We start from the raw sequence: 20540 nt of genomic DNA on the forward strand, positions 1-20540 counted from the left end.
AGGACTTAGTCGTGCTTAGAAAGACTTGTACTTCAGCCAACAAAATACTTAACTTAAACCTTACTTCCTTATATATCCGGTTAGCTTTTTCTCCCCCTGTCTATCTGCTTTTTTTTCCTTTCTGACTTGTGCTCAATAGCTTTTCTTTAATTAGTATTTTCTGGCTGCTGCTCAGAGTTCTGTTCTTGTGTGCATGTTTGTATTTTCTTTATTACAAAACACACCTGGCTTCAGATTTCTGAACTACTTAAAATACTCAGTTTATTTAAACAGACTGTATATGGGATTTAAAGCAATGAGATAACTGACTGGGAGCAAAACATTAATCTCATGGGGAACAAAGCAAACTAATATTTTCTGAATCTGAATGCTATTACATTTTTTCAAGAGTGGTGTTTTTTATTGCCTAGCTGTTCTAGGATATCATGATCTTCAACAGTTATGGAAGTAGTTACTACTTAGAGGAAGGATGAGTGAAGGAAAATAACGTGAAATTGTTTTAGAATGGGCTACACTCATGGTGTATTGTGGAAAAACTGTAATTTGAGGTGTACCTTGAACACAGTGTCACAGCAATTGGGAACTTTAGGTAGTAGATGTCATCTGATGCTGATTGGTTTCTCTGTTCTCATTAAGTGTTTGATGCTAGATAATCTCTTGTTGTAAAGGAATTTTTATGGCATCAGTGGGTGGAACAGCAATCATGTTCATGTGGTGAAATCTTAATTGACGTGCCACATCACAGAGTATGATGTAATCCTGCTGTGCATGGAATAGGTGTGTTTGTACTGATGAGTCTCATTCTAGGTACAGATGATCAATTTTTGCTAAGACACAGCCTGTTTGTTACCTGGCTATGTAATGGCACATAACTTCCAGTAAAGGCTTGTGATATCAGAAAGGAAGACAGCTTTCTAAAGATGTTCCTCTTTAGTCTGTGACTTTCACTTTTAGATGTCAATTCATGTCAAAAGTCTCCAGGGTAGGAGCAGCAAATTCATTCTTGGAATTAAAATCTTGACTCCTTTTATACATTACATTAGTTTATTTTTGTGTCTGTAACTTTTAGTCAGTATCTTGTAGTCTGTAGAAAGTTCTAAAACAATTCGCTGCTACACAAGTCTCTTAACTGGTTATCAGATATTGACTGTGTCTCCTTAGGTAGGAGAATATTCTTCAGAAAGAAGATGAAATAATTTTTCTTTGGAGACTTATTCTAGCATAAATAAAAATAATTCATCTAGTAACACATTTAGATCAGAACCAGTCCTTGCAAACAGTGATGTATCTGTAGTATTTTATAATAGATTTTTTCATGTAATTTTAGATGGTCTTCATATTGAGGATATGCAAGACATGAAATTTCACATCTTAAAAAAAAACAAAACAAACCAAAACAACAGAACAAAACACACTGAATTGTTCTTTGCAGCTGCAGGCTTGATTGTTTGGAAGCCAAAAAATGTTTATTATACTATATGGCATGGGAAGCAGTAGTAGTAGTATTGCTTTTTCTCCATGCTGCACTCATGGCTGGGTGCCCCAAGTGTTCACTGGAGAACTGGTAGTTCAGCCTCTGGCCAAACTTAGCATAGAATGGCACCGTTAATTTACTGGCTTCCTGCTAGCTCCTACTTCTCACACCAAATGGTGCTTGTTCATAGCCAGCTGATAGCTCAAGTCATGTAGGCACTGGCTTCCAACTGCAAAGTGTGATGGTGTGATGGCCTAGGGGTTGTGGCTCCAGAGCCTGGGGACCTTTGAATGATGTTTCTCTGACATATGAGACCTGCATTTTCCAGTAGTCAGTACTTTGTCTTCTCTTATGAGTAGCTGAAAAAAAGAAAAGAGAGAAATGACAAGCCTTGTTTCAAGCTATGGAATTCTTGGCAGAGGTGTGCTTGTGGATGTGCCTGCATAGACTGTATTCTCCCAGAAAAAAACAAGTTGCATCTTACAATAGAAACTTTAACACTGAGAAAATTTCAAGAAGCATATATTATAAATATATGCCTTTCTGGAGATCTTGCCTATCATTTTGGGGTTCAGAAACAGAACCTGGGAGAGCCCTTCTTATCGATGCAGAAACTTCACATTCCTGTTTATTTCTGCAGCAGTACAGTACTGCTTCCAATGTTTTTCCTTCAGTGGATGTAAGGACAAAAATTGGAAAAAAATTGTGGAAAAAATTTGCTGGGTAGGTGGTAAGTGCTTTCTACTTTCCCCCTGTGACACTTAATTTCTGCCTTTTCATGCATGTTGCATGTGATCATAACTTGGTTCTCATTCTTTTGAACACCTGGAACTATAGGATCATATACAAGCTTTTTTGAACCACTTATTTATGAGATAGGAATATATCCAGTGCATGCGTTTATCAGAAATCTAATAACCTGATCATTAAGAGATTTTTAAAGTATAATTGCTTTTAAAGTAAGCTGTCTCAAAAAAGACATTTTTCTGCTCTTCCTGGACCTACTTGACCTGTCCTGTTTCTATCTACTGCTTTCTGTGACCGCACTTGAATAACTCATTTGTAGTTTTCTCACCTTCACTTTGTATGTCAGTAAACAATTTGTTTGTTCCCAAGAGCTGGAGAGCCTTGAGAGTCTTGACTTCCAGCTGAATCTCCTCCTGTATTTCTTGCTTAGATCGTGGGCCAGTATAAATATCATTTCCAGGAATGTTGTCAGAATTCAGCTGTAGCTTAGCATCGTATCACCTGAAAGTAGGTACCACAGGGTGATAAGTACATATCACAATATTTAAGTTTTTACGGACTACTAGAGTACCAGAATTACGTCTTTTTTTATTTATGCACTCAGTTGTGTTCTTTGCTTCCATTGGCTCTCTGTATTTCTAGATTTATTTCAAGAATTTCCTACCTGGTATATGTAACACTGTAGATTTTTCCATCTTCTACATGACCTTGAGAGCTTAATGACTCTTTTTTTTCCTTACCTCTATAATAGGGGTCTGTTCTGATCATGCTTTTGTTACAGAACTGATGTTTTGCTCTGCTGCATCTCAGTTTGTTTCAGGGAAGACCTTCCAAGCAGATTGTTTAAATGTTGCATTAATCATGTACTGAATAAAGTATTACATTCTTTTATTCGTAGACAATATTAAATGTTTTTTCGTGCTGGAGTATGGAAATTGTCTGCTATGTTATTAGAAAAGTAAGCAAACTCTTCTGCCTTCTTAAGAATCAATAAAATGTTCCTGGGTGTAAATGATTACCTATAGCAGCATGTTACAAATAGATGCTAATAAGAACTCTAGTTCCTAAATTATAAGTCAAGGGAGTCCAATTTCCTTGTTGTGGAGTTGTTTTTTATTAATGCTAATGAGGCTTATTTTGAGGGGATAATAGACCTATGCAGTGTGACAAAAGCTGTGAGGTGGCCAGAAGTTTCAGTTTGACCATCAGAAGCAAACCTCAAGTTCTTACTGTTCTTTGCATCAGTACTATTTAGGTCTCTGTTATTTGTGCTGTTACTGTTTCTCAGGACCTTAGAACCTGCTCTTGTTGTCCATAGTGCCATCCTGCACAGAGAGAAGGGCAAACTTGATCAGACAGTTATTTTTATAGACATAGGAAGGGGTAGCAGAAGTTCCAGTGATTTGAAGCTGACTTGATTTCATAGGAACTTTCAGCCAGCATATGGTTGTGAAGAGATTGTGTTTCGAGGTACATAATGGAATGAATCAGGAGCTACCTGTGTGCCAGGTGCTCATATCTTGAAAACATCAGTGCTTTTAGACTAAAAGTTTTCACCCTAAACCTTAATGTAGCACAACTGTTGTATATGTGGATGTCATAAGCAAGTTATTTCTTTCTGAGAACTGCTAAGAACATAAAAGCGTATCCTTCCGACATGTTTCAGGAGCAGATAACTCTGGTGGTGGACTCTTTCACCTTTTTGAGTTTATTCTGTTTGTATACTGAAAAGCATGAGAATCAGTAATTCCACATTGATCACAGGAGGTCCCTTCTGTGACTATACACTTACCGGGGTGGGGGACAGATGATGTCCTTACAGAGGTGTCACTTACGATTTACAAGCCACACTTGAAATGAAGAAATACTCTGCTTGGTCAAATTAGATAACATTGCTCGGGCATGTCATCCTTATCTTAGAGAAAACTTGTAATATCCGTGTGAGTGTCAAACAAAAAAATATAGTAGTGTTAAGAGTATAAATGTATCTTTACCGTGGAAACCAGTAGATATGCTAAACTGTACAGTTTTTAAGTTGTGCTAACAGTGTAACGTTATTTTAGGTGTTTTGAGGACTGTTTAAGGCAAAGAGTTCATTACTTGTCTCCTATTTTGGATTATTAATAGCTAGTAATGAAAGTGTCCGTAAATTATAAAGTCCTAATTCTGGGTGAATCATGTAAATAGGCTAATTTGGCTTTATGGCATGACTTGCTGAACCTATTTGTGCGAGAATGACTGTCCATAACTTTTTATGCAGAATACTTTCTGTATCCTCTACCATTTTTTCTGCTTTTTTTGAGTTTGTCTGCTTAATCACATAAAAGATCTGAGTAAAGCAAGATGCGATAGTTAAAACACATCTTTCTCTGTGAATTCTTCCCTTTCTAAACAGGGAAACTCAATTTCGGAGTGTGTGTGTGTTTGTCTTCAGGGTTTAAAAAACTCTTGGTTATGCTTGATTTCTCCAAATCCATGAGACTTGAAAAATAAACTAACTTGTGTTTGAGTGGTACTACTTGACATTTCAAAACTAGACTGACTTAACCTTAGAGGGGGAAAGAAAAAAGTCAGTTTGTGACTTGTTTTGTTTTCAAAAAAACAAACACACACCTCCTCCAAGGTTTTCAGGGACAGTGATGCATGTAGAGAAGTTGCCTGTTGTTGACATGTGTAATTTAAAAGGGGGGAAAAAGTATTTTTTTAATGTTAAGCTTTTCTATAAGGTCTGAAATGCAGCAGGCCTATTCCTTGGTCATTAGTTTTGTTCTGAGTCTTACTTAGGTCAGTTGTGAAAGAAAATTTCCCCAGTGTTTGTGGGTTGCCTTAAGCAAAAGTGCTCGCAGCTTCCAGTACCTGCATGGTTGGAAAATGTTCAAATGCAGGTGATCAGGCTGTGTCTCCACTTGCCTCATGTGCCAGAAGTTTACTGAATGAGAATTGATGATAAAAGTGCCTCCAAAAGAAAGGTGGTAAGTTAGTTAAAAGATGCCCACCAAAGGGAAAACTGTGCATATCTAAATGCATATGTGAACCAACTTGAAGTTGCCTTCTGTTGGTTGCTTATTTTAGTGGAAGGTCATGAAAGGATGCTTTGTGTAATGGTTGATTCTTTTATAATTTAGTTTTAATTAGTGCTTGGGTATGCAACAGTGTGAGGAAAAGGCGTGAATTAAAACACAAATACACATGAATGTAATTTATGGTTGTGAGTGCCGTAACTGTAATTTTTTTTACTTGCGTTTACAACACCAGGAGTCTGTTAAGTACTCAGAAAAACGTTGGTGTTCTCGTGTGTGATGTTGGCTGTCTGAAAGTGTGCTCGTCACCTGAAAATGTTCATCTATTGCCCTTGAGACACTTACTAGAAGCTGAGTTAGGATGGGTAATGCTCATCTGGCAAGTTTATAAGTGTTCACTCTGGGTTGACTGGGCACAAAGTTTTACAGCACTGAGCACCTATTTTCTGAGCTGTAAAACTGTCCCAGATTGTAGGAGAAGATAGAGAACTGCTGTGATACTCTTGGTTTGCTTTCAAATGCTTGACTCCAACTATGTATACATGGCCTAGTAACTCAGGATTTAGCCTGCTAATCTGGTAGCATCTGCAGGACCTTGTAATTGCTAGTTTAGTCCCATGAAAGGAGAAGCAGCAGTTAGTGGTGGAATTGGTTTCTCCCCCATAGCTAAGAACTTCTAGCAATCATACCCCCACTGTTGTCTGAACGGCAATGAGTAAGTTGCCATTAGATGTAAATAAAATGCTCAAATGATGAATGCTCTTCTTTTTGTGGAAAGTTACTTGCTTCACCTTCTGTATTTTCAGACATTGGTGACTACACTGGTCACTGAAGCAAAAGTAAATTGCAGGGCTTTAAAACTGCTGTTGTATGTATCTTAATAAAGTCTTAAAATGCTTGTTTGTCTTTTGAGTGGCATGTACTAGTTATGAAGTAGAACAATGGAAGAGTGAGTCTTGTCAGAAGCTCTTTAAGTTTGGAGTGGTACCTGATGTTGAAGACTGGGGTCTTGAATTTGAAGTACTCCATCAAATTTGTGCAGTAGCCAAAGTGACTCTGCAAATTGTTCTCAAGCAGCAAAACCTCAAGACTAGTGGGAAGATAAAACTCAGGTCAGAAGCAGTTCACCATTGCTTTCTTTTAAAGGAGTAGCTTAGGACTCCAAGAATATCTTTCTAGTGTTTGTCCACTGATCAGCAAATAATGAAATTCTGAAGTGCATCAGAACAGTTTCTGTGCTGCCCTGTGTTCATGATCATTTTTCATTGCGATTTTAGGATGGCCACCTTGTTTGGGCTTTGATTTCAGCCATCAGTTTTCAGCATGGTTATGTGAGAATTTGTTTTATAATATTGAGCTTTCAGTTACTGCCTTTTACATATAGGGTTTCGGTAGTTCACTGTGGCATGTTTTCACATTTTTCTCTTGATGTGTTAAATGGAAAAATCTCTGTAGATTTCTTTTTTAATGTTTAGTCTAGTGAAGATTGTCTTCTGAGCCAAAGAATAACCCTGTATTCTTCTCTTGCACCCTGGAAATACAGATCTAAGTCACTTACAGATTGTTTTTACTTTTCAGCTGTTCACTGATGGAATCACCAATAAACTAATTGGCTGCTACGTGGGTGACACAACAGATGATGTGGTTCTAGTTAGAATCTATGGAAATAAGACTGAGCTCTTAGTTGATCGAGATGAGGAAGTGAAGAGTTTCCGCGTGTTGCAGGCCCATGGCTGTGCACCTCAACTATACTGTACTTTCAATAATGGCCTGTGCTATGAGTTCATGCAGGGAGAAGCACTGGATCCAGAGCATGTGTGCAATCCTGATATTTTCAGGTAAACTTTTAAATTTATTTCTCTAAATTTTGTGATACATATATGATGTTCTGTCAGGCCCAAAGGATCTCAGACTTGGCTTATGAGCAGACAAAAAATAAATATTTTTATAAACTTGCACAAAACTGATGCTCACTGTTGTGACTGCTTGCTTTCTGATGTCTTAGTTAAACTGTCATATTTCAGTTTTGAACAAGTGATCCTTGTTGCTCCCATGGAAGACTAGATACACTTGTTAAGAGTTCTGCTTATTGTGAGTGTTTAACACTTCAACGCTTCTGCTAGGCAAGTTATCTGATGTGGTGCAGCTTTATGGGGCTGGGCTTCATTAAATCAAGTCATCCTAGCCCTGTTTCTGGTCTTCTTCATTTGTGAATAGGCTCAGTATCTTTCACTGAGACATAATTTTCATACTATTAGCAGTGAACAGAAGATGCTGATGTTTTTAAGATCGTAGACTTTCATGTGTTTGCTGAAATGTATCTGTTGCCTAAAAACTGTAGCTAATTTAAGTCAACTCTTCTAAAGATAAGCAAGTTGAAGACTGAAAATAGAGATCCATAATGCATGCTGTAGCTGAACTCCAATTACTCTCCCCACTAGTGCTCCCCCCTACCCTTAGTGCTGTTAAAGGCCTTTTGGCTCTTGAAAGATGCTACCTTATAGCTGTGCTGCTCTTATTTATGCTCTTTTGATTCTTTTGCTGGATGTCCTATGATGTTTCTGTTAAATCTATTTTTGCTAGGAAAGATATGATAAAGGCTGTCTAATCTATTGCAAATATAACATTACATTTTTTTTCTTTTAAGACTCATTGCCAAACAGCTTGCTAAAATCCATACTATCCATGCGCACAATGGTTGGATCCCTAAATCAAACCTCTGGTTGAAGATGGGAAAATACTTCTCTCTTATACCCACAGAATTTGCGGATGAAGAAGTAAATAAAAGGTAGTTATTTGATTATGTGCTTTCCTGACTTCCCATTCTTTTAGAATGATGGTTGGAAGAATATTTAAAAATAGTTTGGGTTGCCATCCAATCTAGGAAGTATACAAGATCTTACATTTTGTCATACTCTTGCATACCAATGTAGCTATATATGTGTCAAATATGATCAGGATAGTTTTCTAATTTTTTTGATATATTCTGTGTATTCATATATTTCTTGTTACGATTGAACACTTTATACATAATCACAGTAGTTGTTTATTTAAAGAATGAAGATTAAGTAAAGTATTGAATCAAGGTTAAGGAAAGTATTTCTTCAGGTAGTTGGATCTCAACAGCTTTAAAAGAGCCATCAATCTCACAAAGGCACATGTTCTAGAATGAGTGCAGAAAACATGGTGTTTTCTTTACTGGGGTTGTAGTACTGTTCTTGCTCATTCTAACCTGCCTTTCTTAGCTATCTCCTACATTTGTATGGTTTAAGGACTTGTCTAAAACTGAGTGTCATAAAAGTAAAGCTAACAAAAGGCTGCTTTAGATGATGGGATAAGTTGAAAAAGGGTTTCCAGAAAAGTAAAAAGTAAAAAGAAAAAGGCATCTGCTGCACAGTCATTCTAGACTTGTGTTGTCATGGAGTATGAACAGCAGTTTCTCCTGGGTTTTGGGGTGTTTTTTTTAGTATCCCAGTAGAACTCTTGACTTGGAAATCAGGCTGTTTTTCCTAGGAGCTTAACAAAATAAGAATCCAGAAGATTCTAGAGTCAGTCACTGGAAAAATTGGGATGAAAATAACAAGCTGGGAGAAAACCTAGCCTAAGTAAAATTTGTGCTGTAATTTAAAGCTGGAATTGAAGGCCATGTTTCTCAGGGAGGGGAGATCAATCTTCAGAACTATAATTTGGAAGTGTCTGTACAATATCATCAAACTTCCTATTAGCTGGTAAACAGATTCCAGCTTAAACATTCTTTATAGAATTTCTTTGAAGTCACTGATGTCAGCTGCATCTCTTGCTGTGTTGTAATTAAAGAATACTCTAGCAAAGTTTTTTTTCCTACAACAAAATTGTAAAGAAAACTGGAAAAAGAATAATTGAGAATCTAAAAGAAAAAATGACTGCTTCAAAGTATACTTACTGTGTCTAAAGGAAAAAAAAAGATGAATCTTACTTCATCTATACTTACTGCATATTGTACTTGAAGGAAGTAATGTAATGTGAGCAACAAGTGAATGAAATTAATGCTATAAACCTTTTAATCTATACTCCTATAAAAATGTTCAGGATTGTGTTCAAGTTCTGTACCTAACTGCTGGTCTGCCATTATGTTTACCACACAGATAACCTTTATAGAGTTGCTTTTGGGGAGGACTGAGCAGAATAACTGTCATAATTTGACTGCAGTGGTGCCAGGGGAAATAGTACCCTAATTTTGAGAGAACATCTGTTGAATTATTTGAAATTAGAGTGTAGAGGAAAATAATTAAGTTATTTCATTACAGATGCTTGGTATGGAACACACTACTAAAAATTAACTCTCAAACTTCTTACACCTGAAAAGGTTTTTAAGTGAAATTCCAAGTCCTCAAGTTCTTCAGGAAGAGATGGCCTGGATGAAGGAAAGACTGTCAAATTTAGGATCACCAGTGGTACTCTGTCACAATGACCTGTTGTGTAAGAATATTATTTACAACAAGAAACGAGGTATGTATTGAACTAAGCAGTAAGTAGTAGCTTAGTTTGTTTATTCTGTAGTTGTATTTCCTACATCAGTGGTGTCCGTTCCTTTTAGTGATGGTAACAACTGAACTCAGCTTGAGCTTTTAGCAGTCAAGGTAATGGTAGTGATATCTGTGTAACTACTACGTTGTTTAATTAGCTGATTCTCATCTATATGTTACTGTACAGAGAACAATATTGTTCCTTGCTTTAACTAATTTTGTTAATCCACAGCCTGCCTGTATGACTACGTTTCAAAGTATGGAATTGTTTATGGTAATTCTATTTGAATCACATAAAGCTTTGTTTTGGGGCAGAGGAGGGGGGGCATCATATGAGCATAGAAAATAACCTAAAGACATCTCCTGTAATTTGTGTGGTGTTCTGATTTGTGATCGTGTTGCTGCGAGGGAAGACAGCTTTGTGATTATGTATTTTAGTGATACTTAGCACCACATTCAGTTGCTCAGTTTATGTTTTATGAGGTACATAGGCATCTTAAAGATTTCTTTCTTTAATTACATACTTTATTTAAACAGCTGTAGGCAATACACATCTTGGCGAAGATGAATTACTTTTGTTTTTATTATAAAATAACTCCAAATAATTTTATTAAAGAATGACTCAACTAGAATCTGCAAGGCTTCTGTATAAACCCACACTTTCTTTTATTACTTGATTTTTAGTGGTTTGAGGTTCGGTTACTAAATGAATCAATTAAACTGGATATTAAGATGCTAAAATGAAGAAAAGGGAAACTTAAGATGCTAAAATGGCCATAGCGCAGTAAAAATATTTACCTTTGCACAACTTGCCTTGCTTTTCAAATATCTGAGCTCAGCGAAGTGCAACAAATTCATCAGGTTAGATATTTAAGACTCTTTTAATGAGGATGACCTCTTCCTTTCAGAAGCCTTATATCTTTACTACAGTTTAGTGATATGATTGTAGGTATTTTAGCCAAAAGTGTGTGAAAAAAGTAACTAGGAATCAAAAAATCGGCTTGTGGTCTCGCACACATTGGAACTGTGGTATTACAGTACCAAAAAGAAATGTTGTTATTATGTGGGTATTTTCAATGCTGAAATTACCTTGAGTTTTAGTATTCCCCAATTACCTATTAATGTAAAAAGTAACTTTTAGTCACTTTTCATAGTAGAACCATGATTCAATGTAAAATAAAACAGGAATTCCTTTAAAAGGCTCGTTGTCACGGTCAATAGGCTTGAAGTTCCTACTTTTAAAACAAATGCTGTATGCTTTTCTTTTTGTAAACAGAATGGAGGAAAAAACAATGCCAGCAGTGCATCACTTATGAGCAATCCTACAATAACCAGTGTGTGAGTGTTTAGTGTTTGGGGAGAGGGTGGGAAGGAGGGGGGAGCATGTAAAGCACTTTGGCTTCAAGCTACCTATAAACAACTTGGGGGGGAAGAAAGACTTGAAATATGAAATAGGTAGGTTGATTGTTCAACTTGTTTGAATGTTGCACATGTACTGTGTTGTAAGACTTTTGTAATCTGGATACAACTGGTACTATTTTATAATAACCAAACCTCAATGCAAGCTGTAGAATATTTGTATCTCTGTTCTGAAAGATTGTTTCTAATTATGTACTTTTTACAGAGCAAAAACTGTAATCTGTCTATTAGAAAAATCTGAAAATGAGGAATATGATTTTAGAAGTGGAATTGCAACGTTAACTCCATGTGTATTGCTGGAATTCTGTTCAGTACAGCAAAAGCTTGTATTGATATACAGATAACTTTGTAAGAGCACAAAATAGACTCATTAGGAATGATGAAGCTACTGTATGAAGGTAGCTAACAAGTACTGATGATGCTGAGATTTTTGTGAAATTTACTCAGTTATCTAGAAAAGCTCTTGTGTATCAAAAAGATCTTGGCTGATCCTAAACTGGAACTGAGGGGAGAGAATCATTCATCTAGATTAACTACTTACCTTTTTTTTTCTCCCTATTAAGGAGTGAGCAGAGCTGGTAATGTTGATTTAGCTTTTCAGAAGCTGGCACAAAACAATTTAGTTATGGATTTTAATGATACTGTATTTGTTATGTTTGTGAATGCTTAAGATGCATCTACTCAGCATGTTTTTGTTTAAGCTACAGACTATCAGCAGATACTAAGACTTCTGTCCAGTGCACGTAGAACAATTGTAGCTTATCCCAATACTTTGCTTTAGACTTGTCCTCTGGATTAAATTAATGTTAAATTTTCAGACTTGAAAGAAAAATCATAGCTGTCATATACTGCTTTCAAGAAGAATCAATCTCATGTCCCCACACTTTATGAGACTGGAATAGCATGTTGAGTGCTAGCTTCGTTTAATGAAGTGTCAGTCATCTGATTTGAATTTGTTCATGCTGTGGCTGAGAGAACTTTGCCTCTTGCTGCTTTGCTAATGTCCGTTTTTAGTCACTCAGGATATGAAAATTAACAAGTGTCATTTTACGTAACATAATAATCATCAGTGTGAACTCTTCTTTGAAGGATGTAACTCAGTGCTTCATGTTGCTCTTAATTACAATTTGGACATCAAGATAGCACCAAGCATATTTTGGCTTGGTACTGCTTATTTATAGACCTGTTCTTATCCTGTTCAAGTTTTCTTTTTTAACATGAGTTGGGAATTTCCAAAATACATGATCTTTTAAGAGTATTCAAATACTTGCTGTTTAAAAAGATCAAGTATTAATATCCTTTTGTCTATATCTGTGTTTTTTTTGAATGTATTAAATTCATCTGCCAGGAAGTTAAGTGTGTAGGTAGATGGCTGGTTTTGTTCTGTTTATTCCCTCTGCCTACCCAATGTTTTCTATGATCTTTGGTAGGAGTCTGTGGGTGCTCAGTGCTTCTGAAGACTGAGGTATGTTTAAGGCTTCTGGTTTTGCTCTAAAAACCTGTTTTAATTTTGCAAAGGTATTTTGGGTATTTATAGCTAAAATTGGTGGGTATAGATAATGTCTTTACTGAAGCTGTCTTGTAGGGCCTCTGTGGCTCACCTGATGAGCAGGATAGGATACATCATTCTGCTGTGGTAACTATTGCTAGGGCTTGCTTGTTGAGTGTTTACCTTACCAAACCATTGAAAGTGAAGGGCAGCTATAGAGAAATATCATCACCCCTTCTACCTTTCTGTTCCCTGAGGAGATCTAACAGATGCCCTCTTGACTACTTCTTGATCTATTTAAAAGGAATTTATTTCTGGTGTATACAACACGATTTCCATTTTGGAACTTTATGTGGTGTTCATAGATTAGATTGTTGCCTATAGTACTAGCTCCCTTGATGAAAGGAATGTCTCGATTTGAAATGCACATTTCTTGACATCTTTATTCCTGTTGATAACAGTAGCTGCTCCAGAGAGATGATAGAGCTTACTTTTAAATAATGGCTCACTTCAATAAAATCCAAGTGCACTTAGACCATCCTGTTGTTGGTCTCCTTGCTCCCAGTAGTAACAGTGGGATGTAAAAACTTTGTGTTTATTTAAAACCGCCGAACAAATGCTAACTGATCAACTGCTAGTGTAACCCATGTATTTCTAGCAGTGGCTTTGTGGTATAAGCTGCAGTAAATCTTAAAAGTAGCTTCTGATGCTGTGGATATTTAAACAATAAATGTAAAGGTAAATATAAAGGTGGTTCTGCTTCTTCTGAAAGCTGAGAAGGTAGCTGATGAAGGTAGCTGAGATGTGTCACTTCATAAATGCATAATGCATATGAACTTTAAGCTTTTGCTTTCTTTATAGAAGAAAGTTGCACCCTTAAGTATTTTATGCCAATATCAAATTTAAGGTTGAGTTCCATAGTAGCATGAGTCTGAAAGAGACATTTTCACTTCGAAGTTTCATCTTACCAAATATGGGTGTGCCAAATTTTCTTCATCTGCTTCAGGTTACATATGCTGTTGTTGCTGCCTTGTGGTGGTATTCTCTATGCTACTTAAATGCACTGACCAAAGGTTTCACATCACTTGTTCACGTGTACTTCCCCAAGGGAGAGTGCGTGGTAACAGCCTCATCCGTATCTAGTTAGATTCAATTCTTACTTTGTAATACTGTTATTTATAACTGGAAGTAAGATTTAAATGTTAGCTGAATTAAAAAACCATAGTGGCACGTACAGGTATGTTCAAGATGAAATTTGTACATTAAAGAAATTTAAAGTATATCACTTTGTTCTGCAAGCCGACTTTTACCTGCAGTGTTTGTATCATATATGGGGGGGGAGGGAAACTCAGAATACAATCAACATTTAATAATGGTAGGGTGGGGGGTGTCAGGAGGTCAGTTGTGTAGCAGAATATTAACCAGGGTTGGGCTGTGCATTTTGACTGGCTTGTAACTTACAGATGTTTGTTTTAAAAGAAGTACTAAAGAACCAATGAGAAGCACAAATGTATGAGTCTGCCAGTCAGGCAGTGGCAGAAATTGATCTGTGACAGTTTCATAAGATCTTGGCTGCAGCTGCTGTAAAACTTCTTGTCCCTTCAGACCCTTCAATTTTCCATTGCCAACAAGATTTTCCTGGGAGGAGCTTGCCACTTTGCATTCTCATGTTGGTTTGTCAGAGCCTAAAAGGTTTAACCTCATAGCCTTGGTAAGCAATCCTCTTTTTCTGTGGAAGCAAGGTAAACCTAACTTGGAGGATTGTGACTCAGTGATTGTGTTGTGGGGTTTAACTTCGATTACAAGTACTTAGACAAGAAGATGGATGCATTTGGAAAATGTTAATGTGTTTCAAACATGGTAATGATGAACTGCATAGATACAAGGAACACTTCTAACAGTTATTCTGTTATCTTGCTTGGGACATACATCTGGCAAAGCTATTGTATTGATATGTGCAATATTCATAAATCCTAAGGAGGCAGTATATTAGACACTTAAAATCCTTAGCCTAGGAAATACATAAGAGTAATATTCTTAATCTGCTTTTTTATCTAGAGATCTGGTAGTTAGTATTAGTATCTATAAGTGTATTCTAAGTCAGGCTAACAGGATTGTTCATTGTAATAGTAGTATATTTTATTGAGTAAACATGCAGCTAGTCTTTGAAAGAGTGGCCGTAGAAAGGGAAAAGAGTGCAACTGTGAAAGTTACCTATTTCAGCACAGTAGCTTGTACATCTTAAGCTTCTGTGAACAGAACTTAAGTTAACTCATTGCTTCCATTTCTGCTGTTTTTTCTGATTTCTGTTTCTCCCTTAAAATACAAGAGCTGTAGTTTTACCTAATTATTCCAGCTTATTGATATCTTGACTGCTTGCTGTGGTGTAAACATTCTTGAGCAGGTTCAGTGCTGTACCATCTTGAGTGAAGCACTTTTCCCAGCTTCCCTATAGGTAAAAACACTGTATAGTATAAAAGTTAGCAAGTAAGTTGGAAACAGTTGGGACTATTGCCACCTTATCCCTTATCATCAGTCCTTGTCTATATAACACTACATAGTTTCACTGTTTTGAAGAGTGGTCTCTTAATGTCTTGAGGCTAGTTTAAGCCAGTTTAAAAAATGCAACAATTTGAAAATAGTCCTTTTTTTAAGTGCAGCTGGTCAAAGGAGAAATATTAACGTACGAAAAGAAAACACGAACATGTTGCAACGTGTGTTAGTCTACCATGGTTGTTGCATACTTCTCTGAGAGTAAATAGGGAAAAATTGGTCTGCAGTTTCCTCAAAGCTTAAACAAAGGATTTTCTACCATATATTTTATTTTGAAGGTAATGGATGCCCTCGTGTGGTAGAAGTTAAAATTAAAATTCTGCTATTCAGACTAAAAGTAGAGAACTGTAAGCTCTAGGTAATTATTGAAGAGCTTTCTAGAATCAATATTCAAAGAAGTCTTATACCACAAAAATCACAGCCTTACCCTGTGAAGTCTGAGTGCACACAACTGGGTACAAATAAGATGGGTGTGTGAGGGTTTTTTGTGGGCTTTTTTCCATTAAAACTTCAAAGGACACCAAAGGATTAGGGCCATGAATTCGTTAAATGTGGATTCTGATGTTGCTGCTGTTGTCTCACATAGGTGATGTGCAGTTCATAGACTATGAGTACTCTGGATACAACTACCTGGCTTATGACATTGGCAATCACTTCAATGAATTTGCAGGTAAAAACTGGATTTCTGAGGTAAAGGTAAACTTGACTGGAAAAAAAAACACTGATTTCTCATTCTTGTAGCATGTTCTGTTTTTCTCTTTTCTCTGTAGATACTTGTATATCTGTTAAGATGATGGTATCAAAATATGTCTATTGGTCTCTATTTGCAAGCCAGTTATACCCTTTCTTTACAGCTCTGCTAGCCCAGAAATGGAACATAATGTCTTAAGTCTTTGCAGTTAACTGTCATTCTGTGAAATCACCCAGCAGAGACTCAGCACACTATAATGAAATACTGCAGATATATCTTCTACAGCATACACGTGTTTGCATGTGTGTGTATATATTGCCAAGTGTAGAATATACTGTGTGATTCCGCAGTTCCAAATAGCAGACTTCTATGGTGTCTTGCTGATCTTGTGTGTTTAAGTACTTGCCCTTGAGTCATGCTAAACTTGAGTGGTAAAGGCTTATGTGCTTATTATGTGATAGAATAAAAAACCAGGTTTTAGCAGTAAGTTGCAGATAGATTCCTTCATTAAGTAGTTCAGTTTCTTTCGGTGAATGCCTGTTCCCTTCACTCCATAAGAGAAATAGCCTTGAGCATGTGCTATGTTATTTCACAGTATGGGGCAACAGGTAAAACCTATGTAATGTTTAGTATAGATGGAAAGTGCAGTATGGTGAAAATGGGAGCCTTAACTTACTTGTCATTGTTTCTCAAAATAAATCTTAAGTCCAGGTAACTTTTTAGATTTCAGAGTCTATACTCGATAATTTTAAGTATCTGGGAAGTAAGTTAAGTTCTTTAAAAAATATATTTGAAAACTTTCAATTTATTTTTTCTGGGACTTGTAAGAGTCTGAGTACATCTTCAAAGAGCTAACTATGCTAAGAAGACTCTACAAACCTTTTTTTGCCATGGAAGAAGAGTTGTTTCACCTTTGATATTCTCTATCCGTCCAGTACAAATCTGAACTTTTTTTAAGAAAGGAGGCCAAGAAGGTGTCTCAAAGGAAGAGGAAGCATGGCTAAGAATGTCTCTTTAAACACAACTTTTTTAATCCTGCTTTGTGGATAGAATATATTTCCATGTCCTATGGTAATTGGTAGTAAGAGTCAACTGTGATCTGGGTCTCAGAACTCCTGGTAGACTCTGTATGGATGTGGTTGAGCATCTCCAGTATAGATAGATTTGGAGCCACATGCTGTGAAGAAGAACAGGACAAAAGAGTGCAGTTATGAAGATAAGATTTGTCATTCTACCAACACCCTGTAGGAGGGGAGGGGTAGACTTCTAATAGTTTTAGCCTCAAAAGCTTTTTTTGTCAGCTTAATTGCTGACAATGTGTATGTATCTGGATTCGGCTTTAGATAATGTTGCATGTAAGTCCCTGGCTGACATGCATGGTAGGGTTTTGCTTTGCAGCGCAAACTTTTTTTCCAGAGGCTTCTCTCAAAGCCAAACTTGTTGAATTTCAAAACACTCGTAGAGTATGTTTGTGGCTGAGAACACAGCATAAATCTTTCTACTACGTTGAATGCTTTGCAGTTTTCATGTGACAAACTCTTGCTGACTTGTAACTGATAAAATCAAGCCAAAGTAAAAGTAATGATGTTTGTCTGCATCAGTCTGTGTTTGTGCTGGTGGGGGGAGGGGATCAAGGGTGAGGGATGAGTAGTCCAGTTATGTGATTCTGATGTTCCTTTTTAGATATCTTAAGATTCTAATACTTTTTTTCTTTTTCTAGGAGTAAACGAAGTAGACTACAGCCTTTATCCCAACAGAGAATTACAGGATCAATGGCTGAGATCTTACCTTGAGGCCTACAAAGGATATAAAGGATTTGGCACAGAAGTTAGTGAAAAGGAAGTTGAAGTTCTATACGTTCAAGTCAATCAGTTTGCACTGGTAAATAAGTCTTTGTGCTTGAATATATTCAGTGCTGTAGAGAAGCTTACCTACTCTGTGGGAAATGTAATTGCTAATTTTTTAATGTGAGTACTGTGGTGTGTGTGTATACACACACACACATATATATACATATATATATATATATATATATATATAACACCTTCCTTAATCTGTTCTATGGAAGTTTGAGAATGCTTGGAATAATCTACAGAGCAAAAGAGGCAGTGAGTATTCAGAAAAGGAGATGAGATTTTTAGCAAGGATTGCTCTTGGCTGTTAATTGAACTGAGTCCCTGAGTTGGCAAGAGATTCCAGGGGGTCTGTGGTGATCTTTTCTTTGTAGCAGTAAGATGACAAAAAAGATTTGTTACGAGAAAATATAAACTGAAATTAATAGTTGCTGGTATAAAGCTCCAAACTGCTCACTATCAGACAAAGTTATCAAAACTTAGAGGTACAGGAAAGATTCACGCTTACCTATAATGATTGTTGTTTTAAGGTGTTTTCAGGCATGCATGCATCTTCTACACTTAATGGTGAAGTGTTACAAGCAAGCTCTAGGAAGTAATTTAGGTTATTATTGTAGTCAGTTATTAACTGAACAGAATTATGAAGCATATCGCTTGTAACCTGGGTGGTCCAAAAATGTCTCCCACAAGGACATTATCAAGCTCATGTCTGCTACGTATACTTCAGATGAACTTCAGAACAAATATTTTAGCAGTCACATCTATTATCTACCATTCATGTAATCCATACTTTCAATCAGAAATTGAGCATAGGTCTCCAAGACCATGCATCTGAAGTAGTAAAGGAAGTATGGTTGGAGCAGATGACAAATTTGTGTAAATACTGAGGAGTTTAAGATCATGTCTTTGTCCAAGTTGGTACTGAAAGTGAGTTGTAGTTATAATGGCTTAAGGGGGTAATCAGATTCAAAAGGAATTCTTTATATATGTTAGATTGAGTAAATGTAGGATAGTAACTGTAAGATGTTTAATAAGCAACAATAGAAGTAGTTCAATTTCTGTTTTTTAAACATGAGGTATACAATTGCACAACAATTTACTTAATAGATGACCTGTTGACCTGTCTCACAAATGCAACAATTTTCTTGGAAAAGAAACATGGAGGAGAGTTGGGAGGCCAATGGATTTACCCTGCCAGTAACTAACTTTATAATACTTGTTTACCAGTCTCCTTGGTAAAGAGAGATCAATTAAGTTAACAAAAAGATTGGGGTTTTTTGGGGTGTTCTTCTGCGGATAATTGTGTCTCAATGGGAGAATGTGCTTAAATACCTTTTATACTTTTTTATATAATAATAATATTTACCTACTCTTTTTTCCTTTAGGCTTCCCACTTCTTTTGGGGATTGTGGGCTCTAATTCAAGCCAAGTATTCCACCATTGACTTTGATTTTTTAGGGTAAGTGTACTTGCTGTGTATGTAATGGAATAAGTGAAATTGGAAGGGACTTGTGGGACTATCTGCTTCAGTATCCCAGCTATCAGAAACTGAGGTGTGAGCAACAAAGCTGGTCTATATGATCATACTACCTCTTTTTGAAGAGAAAACAAGGCAGTAAAAGCTGTCTGTCCTCCCCCCCCCCCCCCCCCCCCCCAAGTTCTTGAACTTAATCATAGAATGGCTCAGGTTGGAAGGGACCTCAAAGATCATCTAGTGCTAGGCAGGGGTGCCATCCCCTGATGCCTCAGGTTGCCCAGGGCCTCATTTAACCTGATCTCGAACACCTCTAGGGATGGGGCATCCACAACTTCTCTGGGCAACCTGTTTCGGTGTCTCACTGGCCTCATCTAATCTAAATCTTCCCTCTTTTACTTTAATACCATTCCCCCTTGTCCTGCCACTATCTGATTAAGCAAAAAGTTCTCTGTATTTTTTATAATCCCCCTTTTAAGTATTGGCAATCTGTGATGAAGTCACCTCGGAGCTGTCTCTTCTTAGGCTGAACATCCCCAGTTCTCTCAGCCTTTCTTCAGCCCTCTGATCAACATGTCTTTGGGCTAAAATACGTAGTATAACAAAGCAAGGAACTTAACTAGAGTAGTAAATGTTTTTAAGCGTTAAGTTTTTATTGACAAAAGCACAGAAACAGAGTTGGTCAGTGTGGTACACTGTCAGAAGACCTACATTTCTAACTGCAAAAAATGAGAAATGGGGCTCTTGTACAGAAGAGCTTTTTACTATATGAAGTATTGATCATAGAAATCCCTAATTTTTTAAAAGAATCTACATAATGCCAATGAATCTGAAGTTCCATCTCCTGAGACAGACTAATTGACTAATAGTTCTGTTTCAGGTAGACGTTAGCACTTTTTTTTAATGCTCACAGTGAGCAGAGGAATTTCAGTCTTTTGGGGACTGCGAAAAGTGATAAAGTTAATCACTTTGCTTGGCATGAGAGACTGCTTCAGTTTAGAATTTTTTTCTGTTAACGACTAGGACAGCTTACTATGCTTAGTTGTGCTACTGTAAAGGAGACAAATGTGAATCTTTTCTGTGGCTTTGTGGTTAGTTAGTCCCAAGTAGAAGTACTTGTTAATAACCACTAGATGGCACAAAAAATACAATTACAAAGCGCAGGTGATAGAACCCAAAAATGTTGCAGTTTTGAACAGAATGGCATTCTTGCAATGAACAAGATCAATCTTGGAGTTGTAGCTGTCAATTGTTGGACAGGCTGTTAAGCGTGAAAACACCACCTCTGCACCCAAACCAGCATCCGTTTTGCAAA

At 36.8% G+C, this 20540-nt stretch overlaps 1 protein-coding gene across 1 annotated transcript in view; it reads left to right on the plus strand.

The window, feature by feature from the left end:
• The window catches only part of ETNK1 (ethanolamine kinase 1), a 31371-nt gene that overhangs the window by 3801 nt on the left and 7030 nt on the right, over positions 1–20540 (plus strand). Inside the window, exons 2-7 of the mRNA XM_048046763.2 lie at positions 6820–7079; positions 7889–8029; positions 9587–9729; positions 15794–15877; positions 17619–17779; positions 19137–19210. Coding sequence (XP_047902720.1) covers positions 6820–7079; positions 7889–8029; positions 9587–9729; positions 15794–15877; positions 17619–17779; positions 19137–19210 — 863 coding nt within the window. The remainder of the gene's footprint in view (positions 1–6819; positions 7080–7888; positions 8030–9586; positions 9730–15793; positions 15878–17618; positions 17780–19136; positions 19211–20540) is intronic.

The sequence above is a fragment of the Anser cygnoides genome, chromosome 1 (genome assembly GCF_040182565.1).
Source record: "Anser cygnoides isolate HZ-2024a breed goose chromosome 1, Taihu_goose_T2T_genome, whole genome shotgun sequence".
Taxonomy (NCBI): Eukaryota; Metazoa; Chordata; class Aves; order Anseriformes; family Anatidae; genus Anser; species Anser cygnoides.